Below are 26176 nucleotides of genomic sequence, written 5' to 3' on the forward strand. Positions count from 1 at the left end.
CTTACATCGCCTCAAATTGTTTTGTTCCAGAGAATATCAAATATCAAGATTGCCAGCTCAATAGATAAAAAACATTCGTGTTTAACTTGGACTATTCTTAGAGTGTTTTATCTTGTTAAATATACTTGTCATGATTCATAGTAATTTTCTCATGAGAGACTGTGCGTTGGTTATCTAATGTGCCTTTATCGTAAATACTTTAAGATTTTCTAATCATTTATACGTACGTAAGACTCTTTGAGATGAAAGTGCTACATGATGTCATATAATGACGATTATTATTATCTAGCCATTTTCCATACAACTTCCATACAAGTCCTACACTTATCTTACACGGGGTCACATCCCAGGGGACAACCTGGACAGGGTGCCAACCCATTGCAGGGCACAATCATGCACGATTTAGAGATACTAATCAGCCTGCACTGCATGTCTTTGGAATGAGTGGAAACCCCCAAAGCACAGGGAGAACATGGAAGCTCTGCGCATACAAGGCAGAGGTGGGAATCAAACCCCCAACCCTGGAAGAGCGAGGCAAACATGCTAACTACTAAAGCACCATGCCCACGCCCTGTGTTGGTGTTGTTGTTGTTGTTGTTGTTGTTGTCGTCATCAAAATCATAATTAATGAACTAACTGGTGCTGCATGGAGCGGTTCGGTGGAAAAGAGCATTCATATGCTGACATAGTGAGCGTTAAGGCATATAGTATATGCATGAAATGTGATCAACCTCTAAGCATTAAGCAGAAAAAAATCCAATATCACACACGAAAAACAGCAATATGGAAATCATTTTGCAGCAGGGTGAACCTAGCGTAAAAGCACACCAGTGACGAAAGTCCAGTTGTTGGTGTTGTGTGCTTTTTAATGTACAGACCAAATCCACAATACTTTCTCTCCACTTCAATAAAAACTGGTTATTAAGGTGTTTGTTATTCCTCATATTAAACGCTGCAGTATTACAAACAGAACTTCTACTGTTTAATACTGTTTTATTACAGATATATTTAATTATGCCTTTAATTACGATGTGAATGTGTTTTGAACGTGTTCTTTGATGTACAGTCAGAGCGTAACGCATGCTTGTGCTACTGCTGCTACTAAACTGCAATCAGAACGTCTGCTGTCATTTGGACAGACAGTTATGTTATTACTGGTGTCGGACATGTTCATTGGGTTGCTGTGTGTTCGTAATGACAGCTGAAAGCTTTTGCACACCAGACATCATCATTATTATATCCAGTTTTGTTGTTTGCACACCGCTGGGTTTGAAAATGCGATCTGTGCTTTGGGAATAGAGGTGATGTAATTGATGTGAAAGATGGAATTTATTGTAACCATGTTATTCTGGCAATCTACAGTATTACTGAAAACACAGCATAAAATATCATCATTAGAATTTACAGTGAGCTTTAATGCAGTAAAATCTCTAGATAGTAGGGATGTAACCGAATAAATCCCTTACAACATTTACATTTTTGGATCATCAGTGGTTTGCGCAAGCAGCCCGATCGAAACACAGCCTTACAGAGCTCTAAAATAAACCCATATTTCAAACATTTTTTTTTTACAAACTGGTGAAATAAATATGATTTTATTTATTGAGTCATTTCTCCATATAGGCCTTGCCCTGTGCACATTTGGGGGTCTCCAAAAATGAATTAATTTAAAAATATTAACTTGTACATTCATTGTACGTGTTTTTCATTATTCTCACTGAACTTTCTTCATCATTACTGAATGAAAATCTTCCTGGAAATTCATACACGGATTATAGTGAAATGAAGCTTAAAGGACGTCATTGTGACTCGCACCAGCATTGTGTCTCATCTTCGTAGCCCAGTGAACTTTTCTAAACTTTCTGAAATGTCACAAGCCACAAAATCTAAAATAAATCTGATAAAATATTATTAGGTGGCTATTGTTGTCCATGATAGTGAATAGTTCCTTGATTTGAGAAACACATTGTTGTTTTGAAAGATAGTTCCTTGCTTACTCAGATGCATTCGATTTTCAGAAGTTTTCAGAAAGTTCCACAGGATGTCTGTAGACTTTTGAATGGATTACAATCTCGAGTGATGTAGCTTAGGCTGAGGAACTGTAGAAGTTCAGGAGGTGAATAAAGTTATGTTGTTTTTTTTGTTATAATTTGTGAATGAAAAATTACTTTTTTTTAGCAGACCTGTTTTTTTTCTTTCCATAAGTCTACACTCCAAACTTTTTCATTAACTCACATCAACTGATAGGCCACAACACATTAACGCCAGACACTACAGTTCATTAACTATCGAGACACTGAGACTAAGGCTGATAAGAGAAACATTAGCATTAGCCTGTTGGAGCCGTTTGCAGTAAAGCTTGAGTTTGTCATGATCGAGGAGATGGAACGATGGAAAAACCTCATGCCAGAGCATTCGATGAGGCTGGCTTTGATGAAAATGTCAAGCTGTCTATTCTTATTGAATATCACTCTCTGTTAAAGATCATGGCATTAAAGAGATCGCTATGCGTGTAAACAGCAGACAGGTAAGCAAAATACGACCCAGTGACTAAAATGTTCTGATGCAACTTTCCAAAAATGTCAGAGTCAGAGGAGCGGCTTATTCATCAGCTGAAGATTTGGTGTCAGAAGAGCTGTCCAGTCTGTGATTCATTGCTAGTCTTGTAATAATGTGATGTTCTTATCATCTGAGGATCAGAATCATATGAAGACTGGCATTTGTTAACAACGTTAATCAGTCTCTCTACAAACACTGACTTCTGACAGAGATGTAACATGTTGCTGAACCCTTAATAAAGGGCTTTGATTGCAAAACGCTAAAGAATGTGTGTTAACCTGTTTGTTAGAAAATTGTGGTAAAACATTTAGCAACTAATAATGTGTGTGTAATCATTTGTGCCATGACACCATTATATGAAGTGCACACAGTAGCCATTACGCACAATATCAAACCACTCTTCTCCTCCACCATTTACATATATATCAGCAAGTCAACAAATGTTAATCTTCATAAAGTCCTCATTCATATAGTTTACATTTCATTTAAATACTAATGCAACCATGGTGCAGCGTGCTCACTGCCCCATTCAGCTCCATAGAGTTATTATTGAACCTAGTGGTTGGGAACTACAGCCTAACTAAGACCTAATAAATAGAGGCCCACTGGGGCAGGAGTCATGCTGCCCCATGCTTGAGGGAGGAATGTTTTAAATTAAATTATCAGAATTAAATCTAATACATTTTCACAAACGAAGGCAAAGTATAAGTGCAGAAAGTGTGTCTATGATGTATAGAACCATTTCTATTGTAAGATATATTAGTAGTAAAGATTGGGAGAGGGAAAGGGGGATTATGGAGTGGATAATGTCCGTACATCAGAAATGCGTGCGCATCACGGTGACGCATCACGGTGACGCATCATTGTTTCTCACACAGAGGCTCAGAAAAAGAAGAAAAATATGTCTCCCTTTTCCAATGTCCAGATTTGGGCTAGTTGCAGATCTTTTGCATGGTTCCATCAAGTTTATTTACAGGTTTTCTTTTCTTATGTTTCATTGGCTGAGCCTTAATAGGGAGTGGCCTTGGCCAACATGGGAGAAAAAGGGGAGGAGTCAGTTTTTGGAGGGAAAAAGAACAATAGAAAATAGAAAACTGCCCAGCTCCTGTTAAGTAGCTAGTTTGCGCTTTTACACATTATGAGTACATTAAATAACTTAAGGTGAAAAATACTTTTATTCAGGGAAACTGAACAGTAGATGCAACATATCTGAGAAGAAGATTTTTGCATTCAGGATGGACTTCTGATTGCAAGGACTGGTGAGTTTTGGTTTGGTGGAGAATTTGTTTTTGGCATGTAGAATTTCTGAAGTTCAGAAACATGGTCTTTTTTTCAGGTTACTTGGTTTGAACTTTGGCTTTGAGAACTTCAAGGGACTTTGATAGAGATCAGACTTGTGAAAAAGTTGTTTAGTGAAGAATTTGAGTTAGGCCAGACTTTGTTGTTGTTGTTGTTGTTGTTGTTGTTGTCATCTTTCTGTGCTGGATTTATAAACTGCCTTTTGGTTATTAAAGGTTTAACCTTTCTATGGAAGTTTGTTGCTGCCATGTAAAGGCTGCTTCATTATAAATATCTGAAGCGTTATTAAGCTTAACTGTAATTTTAAGTGGAATTCTCTTCATGATAAACGAAATGGGACAAACATGTAAAAGTAGGTTGTTTTATTAAAAAATGTCTGTTGTCATAATGCAGCTTGACATGTAAGAATACATTTTGTGAAAATGGTAAGAATCCATTTAAATGAGAGAATTTATTTTCACTCCAGGGAATGAATAAGACAGAACTCGCCTCACATGACATGTCTTGAAGTTGTGAAACAATGTCAGTTAGAGATGTTCAGCTGGTTTTCATTTTAATAATCATAACTTTTGAAATTTTTGACTTTTTTGCTCTGAAATATGTTAGAATAGTTGAAGAATGCTTTTCTACACAATCGTAACATTTTCCACTAAAAAAGTCCAAGAAGCTTTCCAATATACAGCGTGTAGTCCAGCGGTGAGCCCTGTCCACCGTGACGTTGTTGATGTATGTTATCCGGGTGTTTTACGCTGCCGCTGGTGGTGCGAAAGGGTGAAATTGAATCCTGGGTACATGCACCACTATGTTAAACCTTAGATAACCACCAGGGTTTCCTGTTATTCAGAACCTACCAAATGATAGTCATATACTGTATCACCAACTTGATTATACAAAGCTCAGAAACTGGAACTGAATAACTGAAGCAATTCCATTAAAAATGAAAAATCAGATGATTGTCATAAAGTCCTCAGTACATCCAGTGCCTATTCATACATGACTCCATTAACAATAAATCCTGATGAGAGGATGGAAAAAAAAAAAAAACCTAAAAATTGCAAAAGTGACTTCCTGGCAGCTTTTCGGGGATGAAGGCAAAGATGAAGAGGACCGATTCTGAAGATTTGATCCCCATACCAATTACTGTATATTAATTTATAGAGAAAGAATGAACAGAATGTATATTTCATTATTTTGGATGAGGGGAAAAATGTGATGAGGAGTTTAATAAACAGTTAGGTAAAAAAAAAGACCTACATACATAAGGAATTCAACATATAAACTAGAGATGACAACAGTCCCGTACCAGCATAAAAAATGGTTGATTGGATATCGGAGAAAACGTATCAGATCCTGCAACAAGTGCAAAGATTGGAATTGGATTTGGTAAAAGAAATTTATTTTTGGAACTGGAAATGTTTACATACAAAGAGACTTCACAGGTTTTTTTTCTTTTGTTGGGACTGATTTTTATTATATTTAGACTTTATTATATTTATCATATTTACAGTGTAAGTAATTTTTGTGTGAATGAGTTTAACTGTGAAGTGCTTCAGTTAAAAAAAAAATGAAAGCTTAGTAGCTTTCAAAGAAAATATCATTTTTGGCTGATACTCAAGGTTTCAGTATTGGAAAAGGAGAAGTGGTACCGTGCTATGTCTATTCTAAACAAGTCAATTATCTAAATAAAATAAATCAATAAATAACAATTATAATAAAGTATATATTAAAGGGTAAGCTAAGGAAAAAATCCTAAGCCTGACATTAGCCATGAACTTTTTCTTCCATTACATTAACAAGCAGAAGCAAGAAAGTGGACGAATGGACTAAATCCAGTTAATTTGTGTTAATTTCTAAATGGTGTTTTGGGTCTGTTTATCCTCTTCTGCTTTTATCTTTTTGTGTTTTTTCCACCACAGATAGATCAGTATGCTTCACATTCGCCGCTTCTTTGTGATCTTCTGACGTTAGTTACCCAACTTAGCTACATAAATTGCACTTTCTGTTCTTTATACACCACACGGTGGTGCCTGTGACTGCCTGATACATACAGTTAACCTTTTCACTAAATGACAGTAAAGTGTGATTTTTTTTTTTTTTTTCATAACTATTTTAAAATCATGGCACCCCCTGGTGGTCCAGGGGCCCTAAGTGACCGTTATTACCCCTAGCAAGAATCGTCCCTGTTTACCAGATATATCACAGAAAGGATATCCTTTCCAACAGGAAATCAAGTGTATTCAGAGAGAGTAAACAAATGGCACAGTAACGCTCATGGTTGCTTCATTTAGCGATTAAATGCTTGCCCCATTGTCTTATATCAATGGCGTAATTGATAGGCCGGTCAAGCTGCTTTTGGAGATCAGAAGAGCATGTAGAAGTTGAAAGATTACCCCCCTCTTAAACTTTGTAGAGAGAGTCAATAGGCAGGTCAAGTGTGTCAGGAAAAGCCAATGCCAGACAGAACTTTGGAAGCATTACAAGGCATAGTCCTTTAACTTGATTAATAGCAGCTCCTTTGATTTAGTTTTTTTTTTTTTTATTACTTGGTATTGCTGTCTTGTGCCAGAAAAGAACATTTGCTGAGGAAAACAATCCATCCACCATATATTTTTTTATTTTTGGATTTGTATTTACGTTCAAAGGAACATGTTCGTGGAGAGGGAGACAATAAGCTTCCATACCATTTCTATTCAGAATGCAGCCACGATCATGTTTTATGCCCTGTGCAAAAAAAAAAAAAAGCGAATCAATTTGTTCCTTTCTGTATGCCTTGCCAAGTTGAGAGAAAGAAAAGAAGGATTACAGAATCCCAGAATCTGAGACAAATAAGGGGAAAAAAAGTCTTGAATGGGTGAATCAGTTATTAAACATTATTGGGCCTCTCATCTCTGATTCAGGCCTGCAGTCATGGTTTGGCAGGAGAGAGCGCTGCCACTGCCACATGATAGATTTGAGGACTAAACAGAGCCGACTGAAGTTTCAAGGTGAGGAGGCTTTTTATGAACTGGAGGATGGGATCAGCTAACTCCATTGTGATCATGGTTTCCATTAAAGCTAACACAGCAGCGCAGAAGCCTCATCCGTCATTGTGATTCGTAACAAGGGCCCTATGCAGGTAGACACACTTTTTCCACAGCACGGGATAACGTCAAATAAACCACCGTGTGTTTACTATGAAGTAAGTCCCTCCTCTGTTCTTCTTCATAGCTTTTTTTATGCAACTGTACATCCGTTCGTTTCCTTTCTTTCATTCTGTTCCAGAGCCATCTGAGTTCTTCTCAGCACCACTCATATTTCTCAACTTGCCTTTATGCACTTTATGCACCCTCACAATGTGAAATTCACCTACACAAATGGAATGCTGGCATATGACACGTCTCTCCACCTTTTTTTCATTTTTTAGACGCTCTCAGCATCTAGCTCCAGTCCACACTTCATCAGGTTTCATGCTGAGAAACTCCATTAGCAGTCTGAAGAAGCATAGCTTCCATCAGAGCCCCAAGACAACGGCTGAAGAATGCTAGCCTCGAGCGCCTTTGCCAGGTCACTCCTGTTTGTAAACGCAAGATGTTCCAGCTGCACTGACCGCGGAGGGGGCTGGCTACCAGCGTTTCATGGCCTTAAGGTTAATGTACTTCATTATGTCCTGCCAGGATGCGTTCTTTTGCGCTTCTAAAGAGAGTTAAAAAGCTACCGAAAGGCCAGAAATTGGCAGCTGTTGATTTCATTGTGGGATAGAAACAGACTTCTTTATAAATGAGAGAGAGAGAGAGAGAGAGAGAGGGAGAGAGGGAGATGGGGAGAATCAGTTGAATTACAAAAAGCTCCTCTGCCCCCTTTAGGAAACTAATGATGAGTATTTGTTGTGCAACATTGCTAAAGCTGGAGCCTACTGCTGATTTGTGGCAAATAAAATGTTAATTAGCCTATAGACTACTATATTAGACTATACAGTATTTCTCAGTTGTTGGCCAGGGTATGAAATGTTTTAATCATCACTTTAGTTTAACATTTTGTGGACAGTGGATAGGTTTAACAAACCGGACTTCATGTGAAAACTATGATGAATTTACTGGTTGCACAATTGCACTATTTGTCGATATAGTACACAGTTATAGAAGGGAATGATTTATAATCGCACTATCAAGTGTCACCCACATGAGGATGGGTTCTCTTTTGAGTCTGGTTCCTCTCCAAGTTTCTTCCTCATTTCATCTCAGGGAGTTTTTCCTCACCACCATCACCTCTGGCTTGCTCATTAGGGATCAATTCACATATTTACAATATATTTTGGTTTAATTTAATTTGAACATATTTATTTCTGTAAAGCTGCTTTGTGAAAATGTCTACTGGTAAAAGCGCTATACAAATAAAAATAGAATTAAACTAAAAACGTCACATATCGATTTATCAATATCGGTATCGGGGTGTCAAACAGCTGAACAGCATTTTAGGTAACAGGCCGCATTGGATTTATGCTGCATTTAACTAAAGGTCATAACTCGAACCTCCGACTAGGAAAAACCAAAGAAAATGCCCCCTCAATTTGCATTTCCCACTCAGGAACTTGGGATGGTCTTCTCAACCCTGAGTTCAGCAAGTGACCTCAAATCAACATGGCTGCTCACAGAATGAACAGTAAACACAACAGTGCTTGTTTACTTTTAAATGAGTTACACTTTATATACAAGTATTAGCTCTAGATTAATTGACATACAGACATATTAGATTGTTAAATCTAGAACACTGACTATATAGTTTGCTGTTTTGAGGAGGAAAACGTACATCTCTCATCAGTTAGCTAGCTAACTTTTTGCTAACAAAAGACGAACATGGAGGCGTCCGCACTTTGTAGCTTGAATGCACAGAGGTTGAATATGATGTAAATTCCAAGTTCGGACTTTCAGTTTGGACCCAAAAATAAATCAGTTTAGTAGCTAATGACACATCAACAACTCCTCTTTTAATGATTTCATTTATCAGCATTTATCTGTTTAAATCTGTTCTGAATGCATGGATTGAACATATATCACTTAGTGCTTTGCATAAGTATTTACCCCCTCAACTTTTTGTAGTGTTACAACCCGGAAATGAAATGGACTTAATTGGGATTATATGACAAGAATCTACACAAAGTAGCCCATAATATTGAAGTCTTTATCAATCTTGCTAAAATATATGAAAATACAACTACACACTCTCAGAAAATACCACACATAGAAATCAGAACCTTTAAGGGTACGAATGCTCATCACGTACTGTAAGTGGTAACCTCAAGGGAACATCTTTTTCACCTTAAATTATAGGATCTCAAGGATGTAGTGTACATTTAAAACCCATTTAAGCTACATACACTGAGAGGACCTAAAGGAACATTGTTGTGCCGAGGATGTTCTCAGCCCAGTCTCAGGTAAACCTCTGCACCGCACACCTGATCTCGAAACCTGATTTCATAAAATAATTCATTCTCACAGGTCTGAGCAGAGGAAACACAAAAATATTGTGAACCAAATATACTTTTGGACTTTTCAGTGTCTTAATACAGACACATCCATCTAACTACGATATCATCAGCTACCTTGCATCTTTCCACCGAGCCATCTTCATGTTTACACAGGCGCTCCATTCATCCTGACCAAACTACAAATTGGATCAGATATGTAAGGTGACCGTTTCCTCCCTGTTTACCCACAGCTTACACTCTCTCTCTCTCTCTCTCGCTCCCTCCTCTGGAGAGATTTACACCCCTTCAGGCCTTTCTCCACCATATTACATTCCAGTCAGCTGTTTTATTTTCCCGCCACCCCTCCTGACCTGCTTACCCAGCACTATCGGGCCCTCAGCTGACCCGAAACGGAAACGCTTTTTGGGCCGTCCAGAATCCATCACTACACCAGCCCCAAGCCTTTTTATCAGAGAAGTGGAGATACATGCATTCCATAAAGGAGACGGGGAGAGAGAGAATGAGAAAGATGAGAGGGAGCAAGACTACAGGGAGATGGAGAAGCGGAGAATCAATGGAGGAAGAGGGAGGGATGCAATAAGCACGAAAGCGATAGGGCGAGGGAGGAGAGACAGAGATGGAGGGAGGTATGATGGTGCAGATAAGGCAGCAGAGAAGAGAGATGGAGGTAATAAATTGGGCCGGGCAAAGGGAGTTGCACAGCAAGTGTGGAAATGTAGAAACGTCAGGAAAATAAAGTGCATTATGAACAAAAGCTCTGGATTTTAAAGAAGGTTAAATCGCGGCAGCTTTTAGGTGAGAATAGGTAAATGATACGGGTATGCAACGTTAATTAAATACATTTATTTGCACAGAATATGAACTGTGTGCTGGCAGAACCATTGTTCTCTGTTCTCAGAACTTCCCTTTATAAAGTACCTTAAAGGGCAAACAGAATCAGGAGTGGAAAATTCTTCAGTAATTGTTCTTCATTACTATATTTATGTATTATTTTGATGTATTTATACTTTACTTGAGTATTCATGAAATCGAATGCTTGTACTCTTCGTCTTTCATCCAGCTAATGACTGCACACTATACATCAATGGAGAATCGTGACAGTTCGTCATCTGCTCTGACCTTCACATGCTACCCAGTGTATTAGCGCTATAGCTATCTGTGTGCATCTGAAGTCAGTGGATAATCCACCGCACTGCAGTGTGGAAGTTGAGGATGAACGTCCCGGGCCCTACCTCAGTAAATTGTTTCAGTACGCTGGAGTAAACAAAGACTCGTATAAAATGAGGCGTCTCCTTTAACCTCCCTAGAAGGCATGAACAATAAGATTTGAACATGAAGTACAGTAAGATTTGCTACTTTGCTAACATGTGCTGCTTATATTTAACTATGTTAGCCTGTTTCCTTTGCTAATGCCTGGTTAGACTAGCAACGATTCCAGTAGCTAATGTACTTGGCTAGTCCGCAAGTCAAATTCTAGCTAATGGTAAATATCAGTTATTTACAGGATATTTTATTTGTGATTATTTTATTAGCAAAGTACGTAGCACTAGTCATGTAGAAACAAACGTGCAGAGAATTAATGATGTTTTCAGGCATAAATGGTGTAGCTGCTTTAAAATGAAAGTCAGTTTTGAATAAGTAATTAAAGATACTTTTCTATAAGAAAACATGACCTTAAGTTAATTTCATCAGTTTTATTTATTTTTCACATTTTACTACTTGAGTAGCAACTTTTTGACTTTCACCAGAGTACATTTTATGGCTGAATACTTCCATTTTTAATTAAGATTTTAACACATTATCTAAGAACAGAACCCATTAGAGCACAGAACACCCCCCAACACACACACACGTTGTTCTAGCAAGTATAAAGAGTTATAAAGAGCAGTTTGATGGACCTGCTTTGGTATTCTGCTCATTACCAACCTGAACAATAAATCTCAGTCATTGGTCTCTAAAAACTAGAGAACAATATAAGCGTATAAATCTACACAAAAATGAAGCAGAGGAGCTCATTGACGAGCAAGGTTTACTCTGGTCTATCCACTATAATCGGGGAAAAAAAACATGTAATATCCATGAAATGGCATATTTCCTGAGAACAACCCATATGTCTGTACCACGTTTAACACAGTAAAAGACTGCAGGATGCAGAAACTCTGCCAAGTTCAGGTCTCCTCTGAAAAGCTTCTAAGCACTGCACATTAGGGTTTGATGATATAATAATGATATCGTGAGAAGTTGTTACAATATGCTTTCCTGAGATATCATGATAACTCCATTTTTTAAAAAATACAAACTGATTGGAAGCAGCTGATGTACAAACAGAAAGTACAAACAGTTTTTTTCTTTCCTTTTAAAAACCGCTCTACATTCACTGAGCTGAAGGAAAATGAATTCCAACCAGAGATAGATTTGAATCTCAATTGGGACTCATTGGCAGTTCCAGACCTTATGCATTTGGTGGTGCAGCAGGAGAACCGACGCTACGAGATCTGCGATCATCTAGGAGCAGGAAGTTCAGTTTCAGCTTGAGCTCTCAGTCCTGATGGCTGGCTCATGGATCTCTGCTTTATCAGCTTCAAGAACATTTACTCGCTGAGCATGAACATTTACATTGATCACAGAATGACAAACTCTACTCAGGGAAGCGCTACAGGAGTCAATGCGATGACACTCTGGGGAGGTCATCTGCTTGGAGAAGTGTATCGAGTGACACCATCAAAAACACTTTCTTCTAATAGAACGAGCAAATTTGTGGCTTTTCCCCCCAATATCACTCTGAACCACTGACTAACCGATTAAAGGTGGTTTCCATTAGGAAAATGACCAAATGGATGAACTGAAACTTCTATAAAACCTCTCACTTTACTGCAACATTCTTTAGTTCCCCATAACTGTTTATAAAAATTACTATATGTATGGAAGCTTGCCAGGAATGCCTCCTGAGTCCTTTTAAGTGCTCGGTTGGCACGTGGAGAATGCTTATTGAGTAAGTAGAAGAGCTTCTTTATAGCTCATTATTTCTTTTTCTTAAGCTATATAAAACGTTATGGACCTTCTCTTCACACACATGATAGTAATTAGATTGCTTGCAGGACAGAAAATGAAGCTTTGCTTCTTGGTAACAGCATGTACACAGATCTACATTCCCACATTTCTGTGAGGCGGCCAATCTCCATGATTAAGTATAAGCCACTGAGTCAGTACAGTCCTTCAGTATCACACCTGCTTGCCAATGAGCAGTATATGAGTCACTGTATAGACTGTGTTGGAGGGGGGGGATCACTCAAAGCCTGTTAATTTACCTGGCAAAATGACAAAACCTGTCAAATCCCTTCTCATTTCAGTTGATGCAAACCAGAATACTACTTGACTGACTAAAGGAAATGGTCCTTGAAAGAGATGGATTTCATTTTCCTAGAAATCCGCCAATGTGCACATCTTCAAGAGCTGGGATTTCTGCACTCGCTGGAGTCGCTCTTGGGTGAAGAGGTGCAGATGAATAGTTTCACAGTCAGAGCATTCTTGAAGCGCAAAGCAGCTTCTATTTCACCAGCCATAAAGAAGGACGAAAGCACTGATGAAGAATGCATGTGCTGTTGGTCATTTTTGACTCTGCTTAAGGGACCAAGCGATGTTTGGACTGATCTGTGGAGATAATGTGCAAAACTATTTTATAAACATTTGTGTCTGTATATTAGTGTTTTTCAGGACCAAACTGGGGACCCTGGAGTTTTGAGGTGGCAAAGATGTTAGGCCAATCAAGCTATTTATTTTGAAAGCAAATGTGATAAAGACTAGGGATGTAACTGATTATGAATGCATAGGTTCGTAGAGAAGACTAGGAGACGCAGACTAGGAGAAGACGAGGAGAAGACTAGAAAAGTGTAAAAATCGTGTTTTTACAGTTTCATGCAGGCGATAGTGGTCAGATATTAAGCTCATGGGACAAGCAAAGACCATGTTCATTAACATGAATGTAATATATTTACAGTGTCCATTCATTCATCTTTTAGGGATGTAAACGAAAATACCAATACTTCCTGTTCAGAATGAACAGATAATAGGAGAATAGGAGACGCTCTATTCATTTTTGCTGCAGTAGCCTGACCTAAACACTGCCTTACTAAGCTACAAAATAAAACCATAGTTTTGCCGTATTTCTGTACAAACTAACCTAAAAAGAAATACATTTTAAATATATTTATAAAGCCACTGCTCCATATAGACCGCACACCATGTACAGGGCAGCATCTCTCTGCTTTAATTTTAAAAATAATGTTTAATTTTAAAAATAGTAACTTGTATGCTCATTGTGCATGCATTTCATCATTCTTAAATGATGGCGTTAAAATGCAGCTTAAAGGACTCCATTTTTACTCGCAGCAGCACTGCGTCCAACTTCATAGTAGATTCTGATAGCGTGTCCAGTGAACTTTTCTGATTCTTCTGGAATGTAACAAAGCTCAAAATCTAAAATAAATCTGATAAAATATTATTAGATGGCTATTACTTTCAACTACAAACAACAGTTCCTTGATGTGCAAACTGTGTTGTTGTTTTGAAAATTAGTTCCTGAGCTTATTCAATCACATTAAATTACAAAGTTAAAAAGTTTGCCAGAAAGTTCCATAGGGCATCTGGTTGAGACTGATGATCAACTTGAGTGATGTAGCTGAGATTGAGGAACTGTAAAAGTTCAGGAAGTTCTGCAAATGGCTTTTTTTTATAATTTGTAAATGGAAAAAAATGACTCTCTTCCCAGCAACACAAACCTCCGGTCCAGACCACGCCCACTTCCATTTCAAATCCAGAGAGATTTGGAGCGCTACACAGATACAGATAAAGGATGTTCACGTCAACAGGAAATGAAACAACTTTAATTTTCACATTTATGTGACACATTTAACATAACAGTCATATTGACTCAACTGCCCATGAAATAAAAAAGAAAAGATTTAGAGCTGTTTGAACTGGCCTAGCTTTCAATCATGGTTCTTCAAGGCACACCATTTACAATGGCACTAGAGTGCAGTGTCCCTGAAAATGTGCTGATTAAGAAATTGATTTAATATCTTCAGGGCAGGATTGACAGCTGCTGTAGAAGTGCTGGACCAATCCATGCATAATGAAAAAACCTTCAGCTAAGGCCGTTATGTAGGATAATCATCTTAGTCAGAGTGAAAATGAGAGAGTCAAGATGAGGAAGCATTGTTGGAGATGATTTAAAATGAAGGAAATGAGGTATATAAAGGAAGGGAAGTCATAAACAGGAAGATAATTTGTTGGACCTTTCTGCTCCTTATAGAGGTCAGTCTGTTTATGAGCCAGTAGCCTCTGGGCTTGTATGAGCTGCACTTGGGCACAGCAGGATGCCTTCACGTAGTAGCCAGAAAGAATTATAAAGTTCTCCAGTTTCAAAGAAAAGTACTGGTAAATACCACAGCCATCTACATTTACTCGACAAAGTGCTAACTGGACTTGTGGTCAAAGTGCTGAAAGTGTGTGCTGTTGGTTAGTATATGCTCATGGATGTACATGGATGTGTCAGTGTTAAAAAATGCTGCCTACTTGAGCAATAATTTGGAGGCTGGAAGACATCGAGTCATGTCTGAGTTAAATGTTTGCGAACAATGAACACAGTGTACCTTTGCTGTTCTGAATTTCCCATAATCATGTACAAATGTTTAGGCAAAGCCAGTCTTTTTAAAAATAAATAAATAAATAAATAAAAAAACAGAATATTCATTCTATTACCAATTTACTCTGCACTTTAAAACTGTATATAATTTTTTTATATTTCCTAAAAACCATTAGCACTTACAGTGTTAATTTTGTTACTGCAGACCTTTGAATATCCCATGGAGTGTCCTTAAATCCATTACTAAAAAATGTAAAGAATATGACACAACCACCAAAGGAGGAAGCCATCCAGCAAAAGTCAGGGACCAGGTAAAGAGGGGATTATTCAGAGAAGCAACCAAGAGACAACACAGATAGAGCTAGATTTAAAAATTCCCACTGTTTTCTCTGGTCTACATTCGTGAGAAAATATTCTTAGAAATGAGAACATTTACTCCTATACATACTGTAAGCCTGTGAATGGGAACAATGTAGAAAAATTCTGTCTAGGAGGTTCTGAGGTGTCTCAAATGGTTAACGAGAATCAAACAAGTTATCGCGTGTTTCCTCCGAGACCCGTAAACCAAAGCACTTCGAACTGCTGCTCATGCTGCATCACAGGGCAGCAACACACTCTGAGGAAAGCGCTGTTTGCCTTCTTCTGCATACATGAGCTCACAGACATCCACAATTCACTAGTGTTGCTGTGATTGATAGGGGAGAGAGATTATGCCCCTCCCAACCATACAGCACAACTGATTTTGCTCTTTAGGATGCCTGGGAATTTGAGCTTGTGATCTCCTGATGATATGTTGAATGCTTTTCCATTGGGTTTTTTTTTTTTTTGTGAAGTGAAAACTTCCTGTGACATCCTCACATTTCATAAAATAACATTTATTGCAGTCAACAAACATGGCTGCCAACAACAAGCCCGCAGAATTAAGAATCCAGCAATTCCCATTGTTAAAAAAAAAAAAAGGCCGTGTGATTCATAATGAATAATTTATAGACTGTACATTGGAGACTTTTTTATTATATAATGCTTGGACCCTATGATCAACACCTGCAGCTATATTTTTAATTAATTTCTGAAGAGCTGAAATGGATATTGTGTTTGGAATAAGTTGCCCATGGTATGCGCAGACAATAAATGGACATTCATGTCGATTCAATGAAACACCTGCCAAGGAATCCAATAAATAAAAAGAAAGTCAAAAACTGAGTGAAATGGAAAAGAAATCTTTAAATAATAATGCTTTAAAGTTCGTTCAAGTGAACTTGTATCGTGTGCCATAACTATAATAATAATAATAGTAGCAATAATAATGACAAATAACTCCAAGGTTCACATTCTGAAAGCCAGATCTTATGATTCATGCAGTTTGGCAGCTTGTGTGTTCGGAATGGCTGTGAAATCAATGCTAAACTTCGCTATCTGGTAGTTTTCATCTTTTGTTATGATCCATCACATTCTAGGCAGCTGAAGTGTTTGTGTGGAGCTCAGAAGGACTTTATTCTCAGGTGGAAAATGTCTTAACAAGCCACAAACCTCAACTCCGGTATTAAGTTTACTGATAGTGTTCTGCTCCTGATAGCAACAATCGCCTCACTGACGGCGTAGCGTGACTACAAGATGAATTTCACAGATGTAAGGTATCAAAATCCTCAACCATCCCTGATAAAACACTTTGGAACCAGATATTCTAAACTATTCATGGCCAAGAGATGGAGGGAAAAAAAAAGGATGTGATTTTTTTTTTCTTAAAATGATCATAGCTTTTTCAGAGATTCTTTTTGTTGTTGTTGTAGCCAAGAAAAATGTGAAACCTGACCCCATTTCCTCCCCTTTTTCCCCCAGCTGTGTGAGGGTTTTTTTTTTTTTTTTTTTTTTTTTTTTGAGATTGCAACATCTGGGAAGGGTTTCTCACAGTAATCTCTCCAAGCTCAGGGGCCTGCTCTGCATCATAATAGCACTCAGCCCCTTTCTTTCCTCTCGCTAAGCCCACCATTTAAGCACACACGCACACTCACACTACGCGCGCACAAATACACACACACGAACACACACACACACGAACACATGGCTCTGGTGCATGAAATGAGGTAATGCTTACATGATGTGAGTGAGAAACACAAATTGATCAGCCTTCTTGCAAAAGAGTTAGGCCAGGATTACAAAATAGTCATGGACAAAAAGCAGATAAGGCTTGGTCTTGCACACCTCTCTCTCCCAGAACCAGATGTTTACTCCAACTTCTTTTTTTTTTTTGTTTTTTCCCCCAGTGATACGTTCTCTTTATTTAGGCTCTTATGTTGTCCAAAGCACCCTGGCAACTGCATCATTGTGCATGGTACCTCATTTGATTTTATTGATTTAGATTTAGTGTTTTGCAACAAAGCCTCACTTTTATTGGCCTTTGGAGAGCTCTTGTGGGCTGTTTGGAGTTATTGCACATTTTAGATGCTGTAGCCGGTTCACTGTCGATGAACATCTTGAGCTCATCCGTGTGGGACTGTATTTGTTATGACATCTTGGGTCATCTTGGGCATAAATATTAGGACAGTGCCGTCATTAACATCAAACCAAAATGAGCATGCAAGGGTCCATGGAGAGAAGAGAGGGTAGGAGGAAATCGGGTGCAAACCCAAGGCCACTTCCTGAGGATTCTCAGAAGGCTTTGAGGTTGCAAATAATAGCTATCCGGGCAATTAGCCTTGTCTTGTTTCAGTGGATGTCAGGTTAATATAGTCCAAAAGATTGCAAATGTATGCACATTGCCAGCTCATTTATTCTTCAGTGTCACCTTTTAAAACCTCATGCTATAATGAGTTTTTAAAAAAAAAAATAAATAAGATCAGCTCAATCTATTGGGTCACAACTTAAACTTGGCAGAACCCGTGATAAACTTGCAGAATTTGCACTGACAAGCATTAATGCAGCAAAGCTGACATCTATAATTATGCAACAAGCACAAATGATTAACTAGAATTTTTTACTATTGCATTATAAACAAACAGTCACCTTCTTCCCCTAAACATTTGAGTAAGCATCTCTGGAACAACCCAGCACTTGACATTCATTCTTTTTAAAATGCACAAATACCAGAAAAAAAAATGCAATTGATCTCATCAAAGAGTGAACACTATCATTCATGTAGCTGTACCTGACAGACGTTTCTCACGTGCACTTCTCCAGAATATATCCCAAGCCTTATTGGTCGAGTCCTTCACATGCTCGCTGAAGGACCTCCGTAGTGGAGTTTTCACCGTGTGTGCCATATCCATGTGCTGTTCTGAAAAATGCTCAACGTTCTTTCCTCACTCCATCTGCTGAGAGACGTGAGTGAGTTTGGGCAGCTGAGCGTAGCAAGAGGAGGAAAGTTTTACTTCCAACTTTTCACCCTTGATGCAAAAGTCTGCATGTAATTTGGCACACACTCTCCTCCAAGCATGTGAGAGTGTGTGAGAGTGAGGGAGGGGGAAAAGAGAAAATGTTTTCCCTCCACACACACAAACTAGGGGTCAAAGTCGCCTGAAAAGGAAATATGCGTTGAGCGCTGAACCTCTTGCTTCAGAGTGAGAGATACTTCTCCATCTGTACAGCCATAATTAACACACACACACGTACACACATGCATACACACTCATCTATCTGCAGAGTGCTGAGATAAATATTAAGGTTGAGAGATAGTGAGTCTGGGGAACTGGACGAATAACCGTCCCTTGTGTGTTGTTTGGTCTCGTACATCTTCCTCTTTCAAAAACAAAAGCAGAAGTTCTCTTCTCACCGACATTTAAAGTGTTCATGTTTCTTTTAGCACAAAGATCAGGTTGACTACATGCTTTCTTTTAACCGAGAAAATAATTACTATGAAACTTATCTGGATATGAATTCTATACTGTACATTTTAAATTACATAAATATCACGTTAAATAAAAATCGAAATTTTGTTTTTTTCCTAACAAAGTAACAACTAACAAATCTTTGTTTTGAACTTGCTAGGGGTAAGACTTACCTTTAAAATGTATTTGACATTATGGGTTACAGTTTTGAGATTAAAAAAACACAAAGAAACAAGAAAAAGCAGAACCTTAGATACAAATCTCAAATATAATTCCAATCTGAGAAATGCAGATTTTAGGTAAATTAGATCAAAGTTGAAGTATCTGGGATTCTCAGGAATGATTAGACGCTAGAATGGGCAAATTCAGCGTTTAAGCCGATCGCAGTCGTCCCTCAGGCTCGATGTGCAGTAGACTAACTGATGTGGAGTCGAAATGGAAGATATGAACAGTAATGAGGTAAGAGCATCAAAAGTTTTATGTTCTACTGAAATAGCTTAATTCCTATTAAACAGCTAACTTTGGCTAGCTAATGACTGCTAGCTAGTCTAACTAGCTAGAAGTCACCTAAATGGTAACGTTGGGCGTCAAGTGTTTAACATCACTGTAGAAAACTTTCTATTTCAGTAGAACATTAAAAATGTTTTTATTTGTTTGACAGCTCTGAAAGCGTCTACTTTTGCCTGGGAATCCCAATCGCATTTGGTCTAATTTACATAAAATCTGTACAAAACTTTTGACATTTGTATTTAGGAATAAGGTTTTTTTCCCCCCATAATTACCCATAATTTTGAATTATTAAAGGCTTTTAAAGGTAAAGCTTACACTGGCAAAACATTGGAAAAAATTAATTTAATAAATACATCACAGAAAAAAGTGACGTGTTTTTCAAATACGCAAAATTCCTATTTAAACACTTTCGCCAGTATCCAGTCTCCCTAAAGTCGCACTCAACATACACACACACACACACAGTAAGTGTTTTTTTTAAAGATCTTGTTCTAGTTTTATGAATTTTTAGTATTATTGTATATTTTTGAGGATGCTTGTCACTTCCTTCTGCTATATCAGTGTGTTATGCACTGCCACTATCTGTATTGCTGTAGTTCTCAGGATTTCGTATTCGGTATTTGTTTAGTACACATTATCCGTTCATTCTAAATCTAGAATGTAAGTATGCGTAAGATCGGCTCCTTCCATGATAAACATCCCGCACACAAAGCTCCAACTTCTGCATTAGATAACACACTGAGCTGAAGACACTGACACAGAGATTGTCATGCCAGTAACTCAGATGCTGTGAGCCAATTTCTCATAATGTTAGTCAATTTCCCATAATCACACTGCATATTTTTCTTGTTCCTCGATGTCCTGGATCCCCAGTGAAAATCTGAGCTTGGTGGAGGTTCAAAACTTGTTTTTGGGTCACCCTGACCCTTTCTCTTTCACAGTGCATATATATATATATATATATATATATATCTTTGTTGGTCTATGTACTTTTTTGCACAGTTTTTTGGTGACTATTTTTGTATCTGTAACAGAAATGAAAAAAATAAAACAAAACAAGAGTTCATTGTCATGTGCACAGTAAAACAGGCAGTTACAGTGTATAATAAAATCCTTACTCTTACATTTCTTCTGATAAACCACTGATACTGTAAAGATAGTGTTATAAAACGGTTGGAAATTGTACTATGGGGTGTACAGGTGGAGTGTGATTATGTGTATATTACAAGTATGATATGAAAAAGGTCGGCTATAGCGTGATAGTAAAGACACTGGCAGTAACCTTGTACAATAAAAGAGACATTAGATGTCATTGTGTAAATATTAATACAGTGCAATTATAGACTAGTGGTACAAGATGTTTTGTCCTTATGTGCAAGGAGCCATTGTCAGAAAGTACACTGTGCAAAAATGTTCAATATTGCACAGTTCGGTAGCAGGTGTGTGTGTTGATGGGAGCGGCAGTGGGTGAGAGTTATTGACTAGCCTGATGGCCTATGGATAAAAACTGTTCCTTCACCGTGTGGTTCTTTACTTCCTCAACATAGCACATGGTAGCCCATGCCCTCCTGCATCTCGGCAACAGTGTGATCAGGATATCGATATCGGGCTGATACCAGCAAAAATGGTGGCTCGGATATCAAAAGGGGATACATAGAACGTAGAGCAGGTTAAAGTAAGTTACATATTAACGGTCATCACGTAGCCTAATGTTAACAACAACAACTAGTGAGCTGTTTAGCAAAGCAAATGTGTGAGATGTGGAAATACTTCACAATGAAGGAGCCTTTTTTTGGAAAAGATTTGTTGGTTTGGAACTGGTATCGGTATCAGAAAAGAAAAAGTGGTGTCATGCTATCTCTAATTTAGATCGGGTCCTAAAGGACTCCTAGAGGTTTTGTCTAAATTCAGCTTTAGGGGGCGTGTTGAAGGTGTACTTGAATTTGTGATTTGAAAAACAAGCCAATTTGAGTTTTACTAAACGCAAAAAGTCGGCCATTTAGTATTTTTAGTAAATGGAAAAAGTCAGCCATTTTGAGTTTTACTAAAAGCAAGAAGTCATTCATTTTTAATTTTACTAAACAGAAGAAGTCGGCCATTTTGAGTTTTACTAAACGCAAAAAGTCGGCCATTTTGAGTTTTACTAAACGCGAGAAGTCAGCCATTTTGAGTTTTACTAAACAGAAGAAGTCAGCCATTTTTAATTTTAGTAAATGGACGAAGTCGGCCATTTTGATTTGTCCTAATAACCTAAAGTTATTTGAATCATTATATCAGATCGGTCAGAGCTAAAATCTGTCCACAGATTTTCTGATGTTGTATATTTTCCAATCTGAACTCAGTGTTTATTTAAACCATGTAGACTTTATGTAGAAGTGTTGACACACATTTGCCGACTTTAAACTTTAAATTTCTTCTTTTTTTTTTTTCATTTTTGTTTTTTTAAAGTTCAGTGGTTTGAGTGTTAAAATCCTTCAGGAGCATCTTCAGTCAGCTAAACATGCCCGTGTTAGTGTTACACACCTTTAAAGGACTATATGCTTTATATACTATTCGTCCTATAAAATGCAACAATCTCTTGCAGAATTACTTTCTCAATTTTAAAAAATAATTCGTTATGTACTCTATCATGAAACAATTTAAACAATATTAAACTGAGGACTATAATATATTTGCTGTGAAACAAAATAACAAGTCATCTGTATTCATACTGTTTTATTCATAAATGATTGATTTTTAAATGGATGTGGGCCTCAGAGTAATATAGATTCATAAAACCCAGGGTTCTTAGCTCCAGCTCTGTAAAAAAAAAAAAAAAAAAAAAAAAAAAATGCTGAGTGCAGCTTGATGTGCATTTGATTTAGTTTACATGAAAAATGAAATGCATGGTGGAGCATGAACATAAGATCGTTATGTCTCTGAATTCACTGAACTGCGATGCATTAGGTACCACTTAATCTTTCTCAGATTTTTTTTACACAAAATTAATAAAACAGGAACACAATGTTTACTATTGCCTCCTGACTGCAACTGGAAGAGGTGGTTTACTGTATGCACCTCCAGTGGCGTAGTCAGGAATTAATTTCAGCAGAGCATCAGGAAATATGCTGCATGAAATCACTGTTTGAGCTGTACGATTATAAATACAGCATGCTTATGCATTTTGGATGGATGCCAGACAGTATTAGAATCACGATTAACCATGAAACAACATTACTATATTAATAACTTTAACTGGTGTAGGAAATGAAATACCTTTATTACAGTTCCACTGAAAATGATTAAAATAATATGCTGATATTACAATGGAAATGACATCTTACTTTATAAAACCTGAAAAAATGCATAATTCTTATTGGTTAATAATGTATCTCATCATATGTAGATAAAATATTTTAAGAAATGCCTATGGATGCCTGTGAGCTCTGCATCATGGGACATTTAGCAAAGAGGAGAGAGGTTTATAAAATAAATCATCTTCAGAAACACCTGACCCCACTGTCCTGCTCGAATGTACACAGAAATAATGTGGGGGAATCTCTCGTGGTGTGAACAGAACTTCCACTTTAATATGTCTCTGCGCTCTTAAAGACTCACATGTTTATCAACTTCCTCATCAGTGGCATGTCTCTTACTGGCAAGAATTAATTTAGCTGATAATGGCCTTGTTCTCCAGAGGCTTTCTTCTATTTGTGTGAGAAAAGAGGAATGAAGCATGATTACAGGCACTGACTGTCTCTCTGTCTGTCTCTCTCGTTCTCTCTTTTTTGTCACGTTATTATGCATTTCCTGGATTAGTTATTACATATATATATATATATATATATATATATATATATATATATATATATATATATATATATATATATGGATTAGTTGGATTCCTGGATTAGTTATTATATATATATATATATATATATATATATATATATATATATATATATATATATATATATATATATATATATATAATATTACATATATAATTACGTATATATAAAAATAAGTTGTCTGATGACAAAGTACTTTACAAATTACTTTATGTTTGTAATTGACACAACTAACCTGAAAATGTTTTATTTTCTGTTCTGTTTTAATATTAACTAACCGAGTGAACTATGCTGAAGTGAAAAAGCACTCTAATTCAAGCAAAAAATATTAACAGGTTTCAGGATAATTACTTTTAATATTATAATTCGTAATAGGTTTCAGATCATTTCTTGGTTTCTCTGAAATGAAATTGTTTTGATTTAACCTTCAGATGGACAGACTGTGGGAGTAGTTACTTAAAACACATAAAGCAGACTAAATTATATTTATGTAGGAGGAAGAAAAAATGCTCAGCGTTCACGTCTCCATTTCGTCATAAATGAACACACATGCAGATATCTGGACAATGTTGAATTCTAGCTTTTTTTGTTGGGAAGGTTAGCAAGACCTGTGGTGACATCTGAATTCTGAATACCTATTTGAACAATTTCAGTATTAACGCCTTCCTTCATGAGTGTAACTCAACTCTGAATGCGGTCCCTATAAGCAGAAGAGCAAAGCTAGGGATGACAATCATCTAGGCAGACGGTAAAAGTGGAGATGTTTCATTTAACTCCTGATTTGTGTGACTTACTAGATAGAGGATGGAGGGAAATAAAAAGGAACTCATAATCTTACTCCGTATTTCTCAGCACAGCAATCTCAACTAAAAGTAAACAGCTTATCCAAGATGTATTACAAATAATTCAAGGTCTGTTTACACCACTTAGTTTCATGCCAATAAGATGGAACATAAAGTACTGAAAGAAGAAGTCAGAACTTTAAGTTCCACATTTTCAGAGACAGAGCTTTCAAATAGCAAATGTAATGGGTAAGCATGCTTGGTGGAAGACTAAGTGCTGACTGGGGCATTTCTGGATGGTGAAAATCCTGATGATACCGTGAAATCCGCTTATACTGGGGAACTGTCTCCATTAAGCTGCAATGAAGGAATGTTATTTGGTTTGCAAAGTGCAAAAAAAAAAAAAACCCTTCTGTTTGATGAAGATAAACATAGATTGCACAAACTCAGAAGCTAATTTTATATAAATTAAGAGTATTGTCACACATACATAAATAGTACAGTGAAATTCTTTATTTCGCATCCCAGCTTGGTAGAAAATTTGGGTCAGAGTGCAGGGTCAGCCATGATACAGCGCCCCTGGAGCAGAGAGGGTTAAAAGTCTGGTAGCTTGGCAGTTCTTGGGCTTGAACTCATGACCTTCTGCTCAGCAGCCCAGAGCCACCATTTCCCTACTAATTGCAAAACTATCTATTGTTGGATTCTTCACCCAGAAGGACAAACTGAAGACCCTTCAGCGTGCCAGATGTGACCTTTTAAAAAGAAGTGTCCTTTAATAAGAAATCTTTTACCGTGGCCTTAACAGGACTTTTCAGTGACTCGACAGATCTTTAACATTTCACTGATATTTGTAATTGAGGTCAATCTCTTTGCTAGAGTGTCTTTCTGTCATTGTCATTAAAAACCTCTGGTATTAAACTGGGATAAAATCTCTCTCTTAGGCACACTAGTACACCTTACACCAGATTATTACTCTTTTCACTTTATGAAATTTGATCCTACCTTTCATTGATCCTCCATCGTTTGCAATGCAAACATTCTGAAATTCAAAATGAATTGATTTCCTAACTATTTTTTTAGATATGCATCTAAACAGTGGGCGCTAGATCTGAAAGGTTCTTGTCCATGGGTGGAAGAATTGATAAGATTGATGCACATACTTTTAAAGACTTTCCCCTTTTCCATTCGGCATCACCTTTACCTTATTTGGAATTAATTCAGCGAGTCTCAGGGACACTTCAGAAACACCTAAGCTCCACGCAGAAAGAATCAATACTTGTGACGAGTCAGCCTTAGAGCCAGTGACAGCTTGAGTCAATTGTTTTGTTGTTACTTTTTTTCCTTCTGGCTTTCTCTTTATGGTGACTCAGGGCACTCCTTCAGTCACGCTGACAAGCAGCGGGAGCCTCTGTGATTTTAACAGGTGAAAGCGTTTATGCCAAACCAAGGCATGAGATACTGGAGAGATGTGTCAATCCCCGTTGTCTTTGAGTAACTTGACACTCTTCAGGGAAAAGTTTGCAGGTGCAGGGAAAGAGAGAGTGACTCAGCACGTTTAACACCTTCCCCCTCTATTTTCTTCTTTTGGTCACTTGCTATTTCACGCTCTTTAGCCAGCTTCCCCCATCACATGACAGCTAACCTCCAAGACACACGAAGCCAGCTCTGCATCTTTCCGAGCTGCTGCTCGTGCTGCATCACCGGGCAGCATAACACGCTTGGAGGAAAGCACTAACTGTCCCCTTCAACATGTGAGTTCACATGACTAGCTAATGTTGCTCTGATTGAAGGAAAAGAGTATGCTATCCCTCCCACCTAGAGAGCATGATTAATTTTGCTCTCCTGGACTCCCAGCCATGTATGGCCGTGACATCTTCAGGATTCAAACTTGTGATCTCCTGATGATAGCAAGAATGCCTTTCATCAAGTACTCAACCACTAATGATCAAATAGAGGATCTAGCCAAGAACATGTCACAATACACTTGCATAATCTTATGTTATTGATGGCCATGATGTTGCGTAAGATCCTCCATTGAAGATCACCATGTCATTTGGATAGTGGGTCTTCACAAATAGTGTCTTAGAGAGTGATATGTGATAAATTTAAATAAAATTTTTATATCCAGATTTCTGTAAAGCTGCTTTGTGACAATGTCTGTTGTTAAAAGCACTGTACAAATAAACATGAATTGAATTAATAAGTTACTAAAGACAGAGAGTCAGATGAATCCTTCATCTGGTGTCACATCTCTGAATTTCAGG

The 26176-nt window shown here is 37.5% G+C and overlaps 1 protein-coding gene and 1 long non-coding RNA gene across 2 annotated transcripts in view; one reads left to right on the plus strand and one right to left on the minus strand.

Annotated features, from left to right (window-relative positions):
- Positions 1–18568, minus strand: part of si:dkeyp-23e4.3 (rho GTPase-activating protein 7) — a 52984-nt gene extending 34416 nt beyond the window's left edge. The window contains exon 1 of the mRNA XM_026938669.3: positions 18112–18568. Within this exon, the coding sequence (XP_026794470.3) occupies positions 18112–18232 (121 nt within the window). The 5' untranslated portion in view covers positions 18233–18568. The remainder of the gene's footprint in view (positions 1–18111) is intronic.
- Positions 1845–16994, plus strand: LOC117599133 (uncharacterized). Its single transcript, XR_004579561.2, has 3 exons — positions 1845–3818; positions 6756–7036; positions 7262–16994. It is a non-coding gene; the product is annotated as an uncharacterized LOC117599133 (long non-coding RNA).
- Positions 18569–26176: the final 7608 nt, after the last annotated feature.

Source organism: Pangasianodon hypophthalmus, chromosome 15, assembly GCF_027358585.1.
Source record: "Pangasianodon hypophthalmus isolate fPanHyp1 chromosome 15, fPanHyp1.pri, whole genome shotgun sequence".
Taxonomy (NCBI): Eukaryota; Metazoa; Chordata; class Actinopteri; order Siluriformes; family Pangasiidae; genus Pangasianodon; species Pangasianodon hypophthalmus.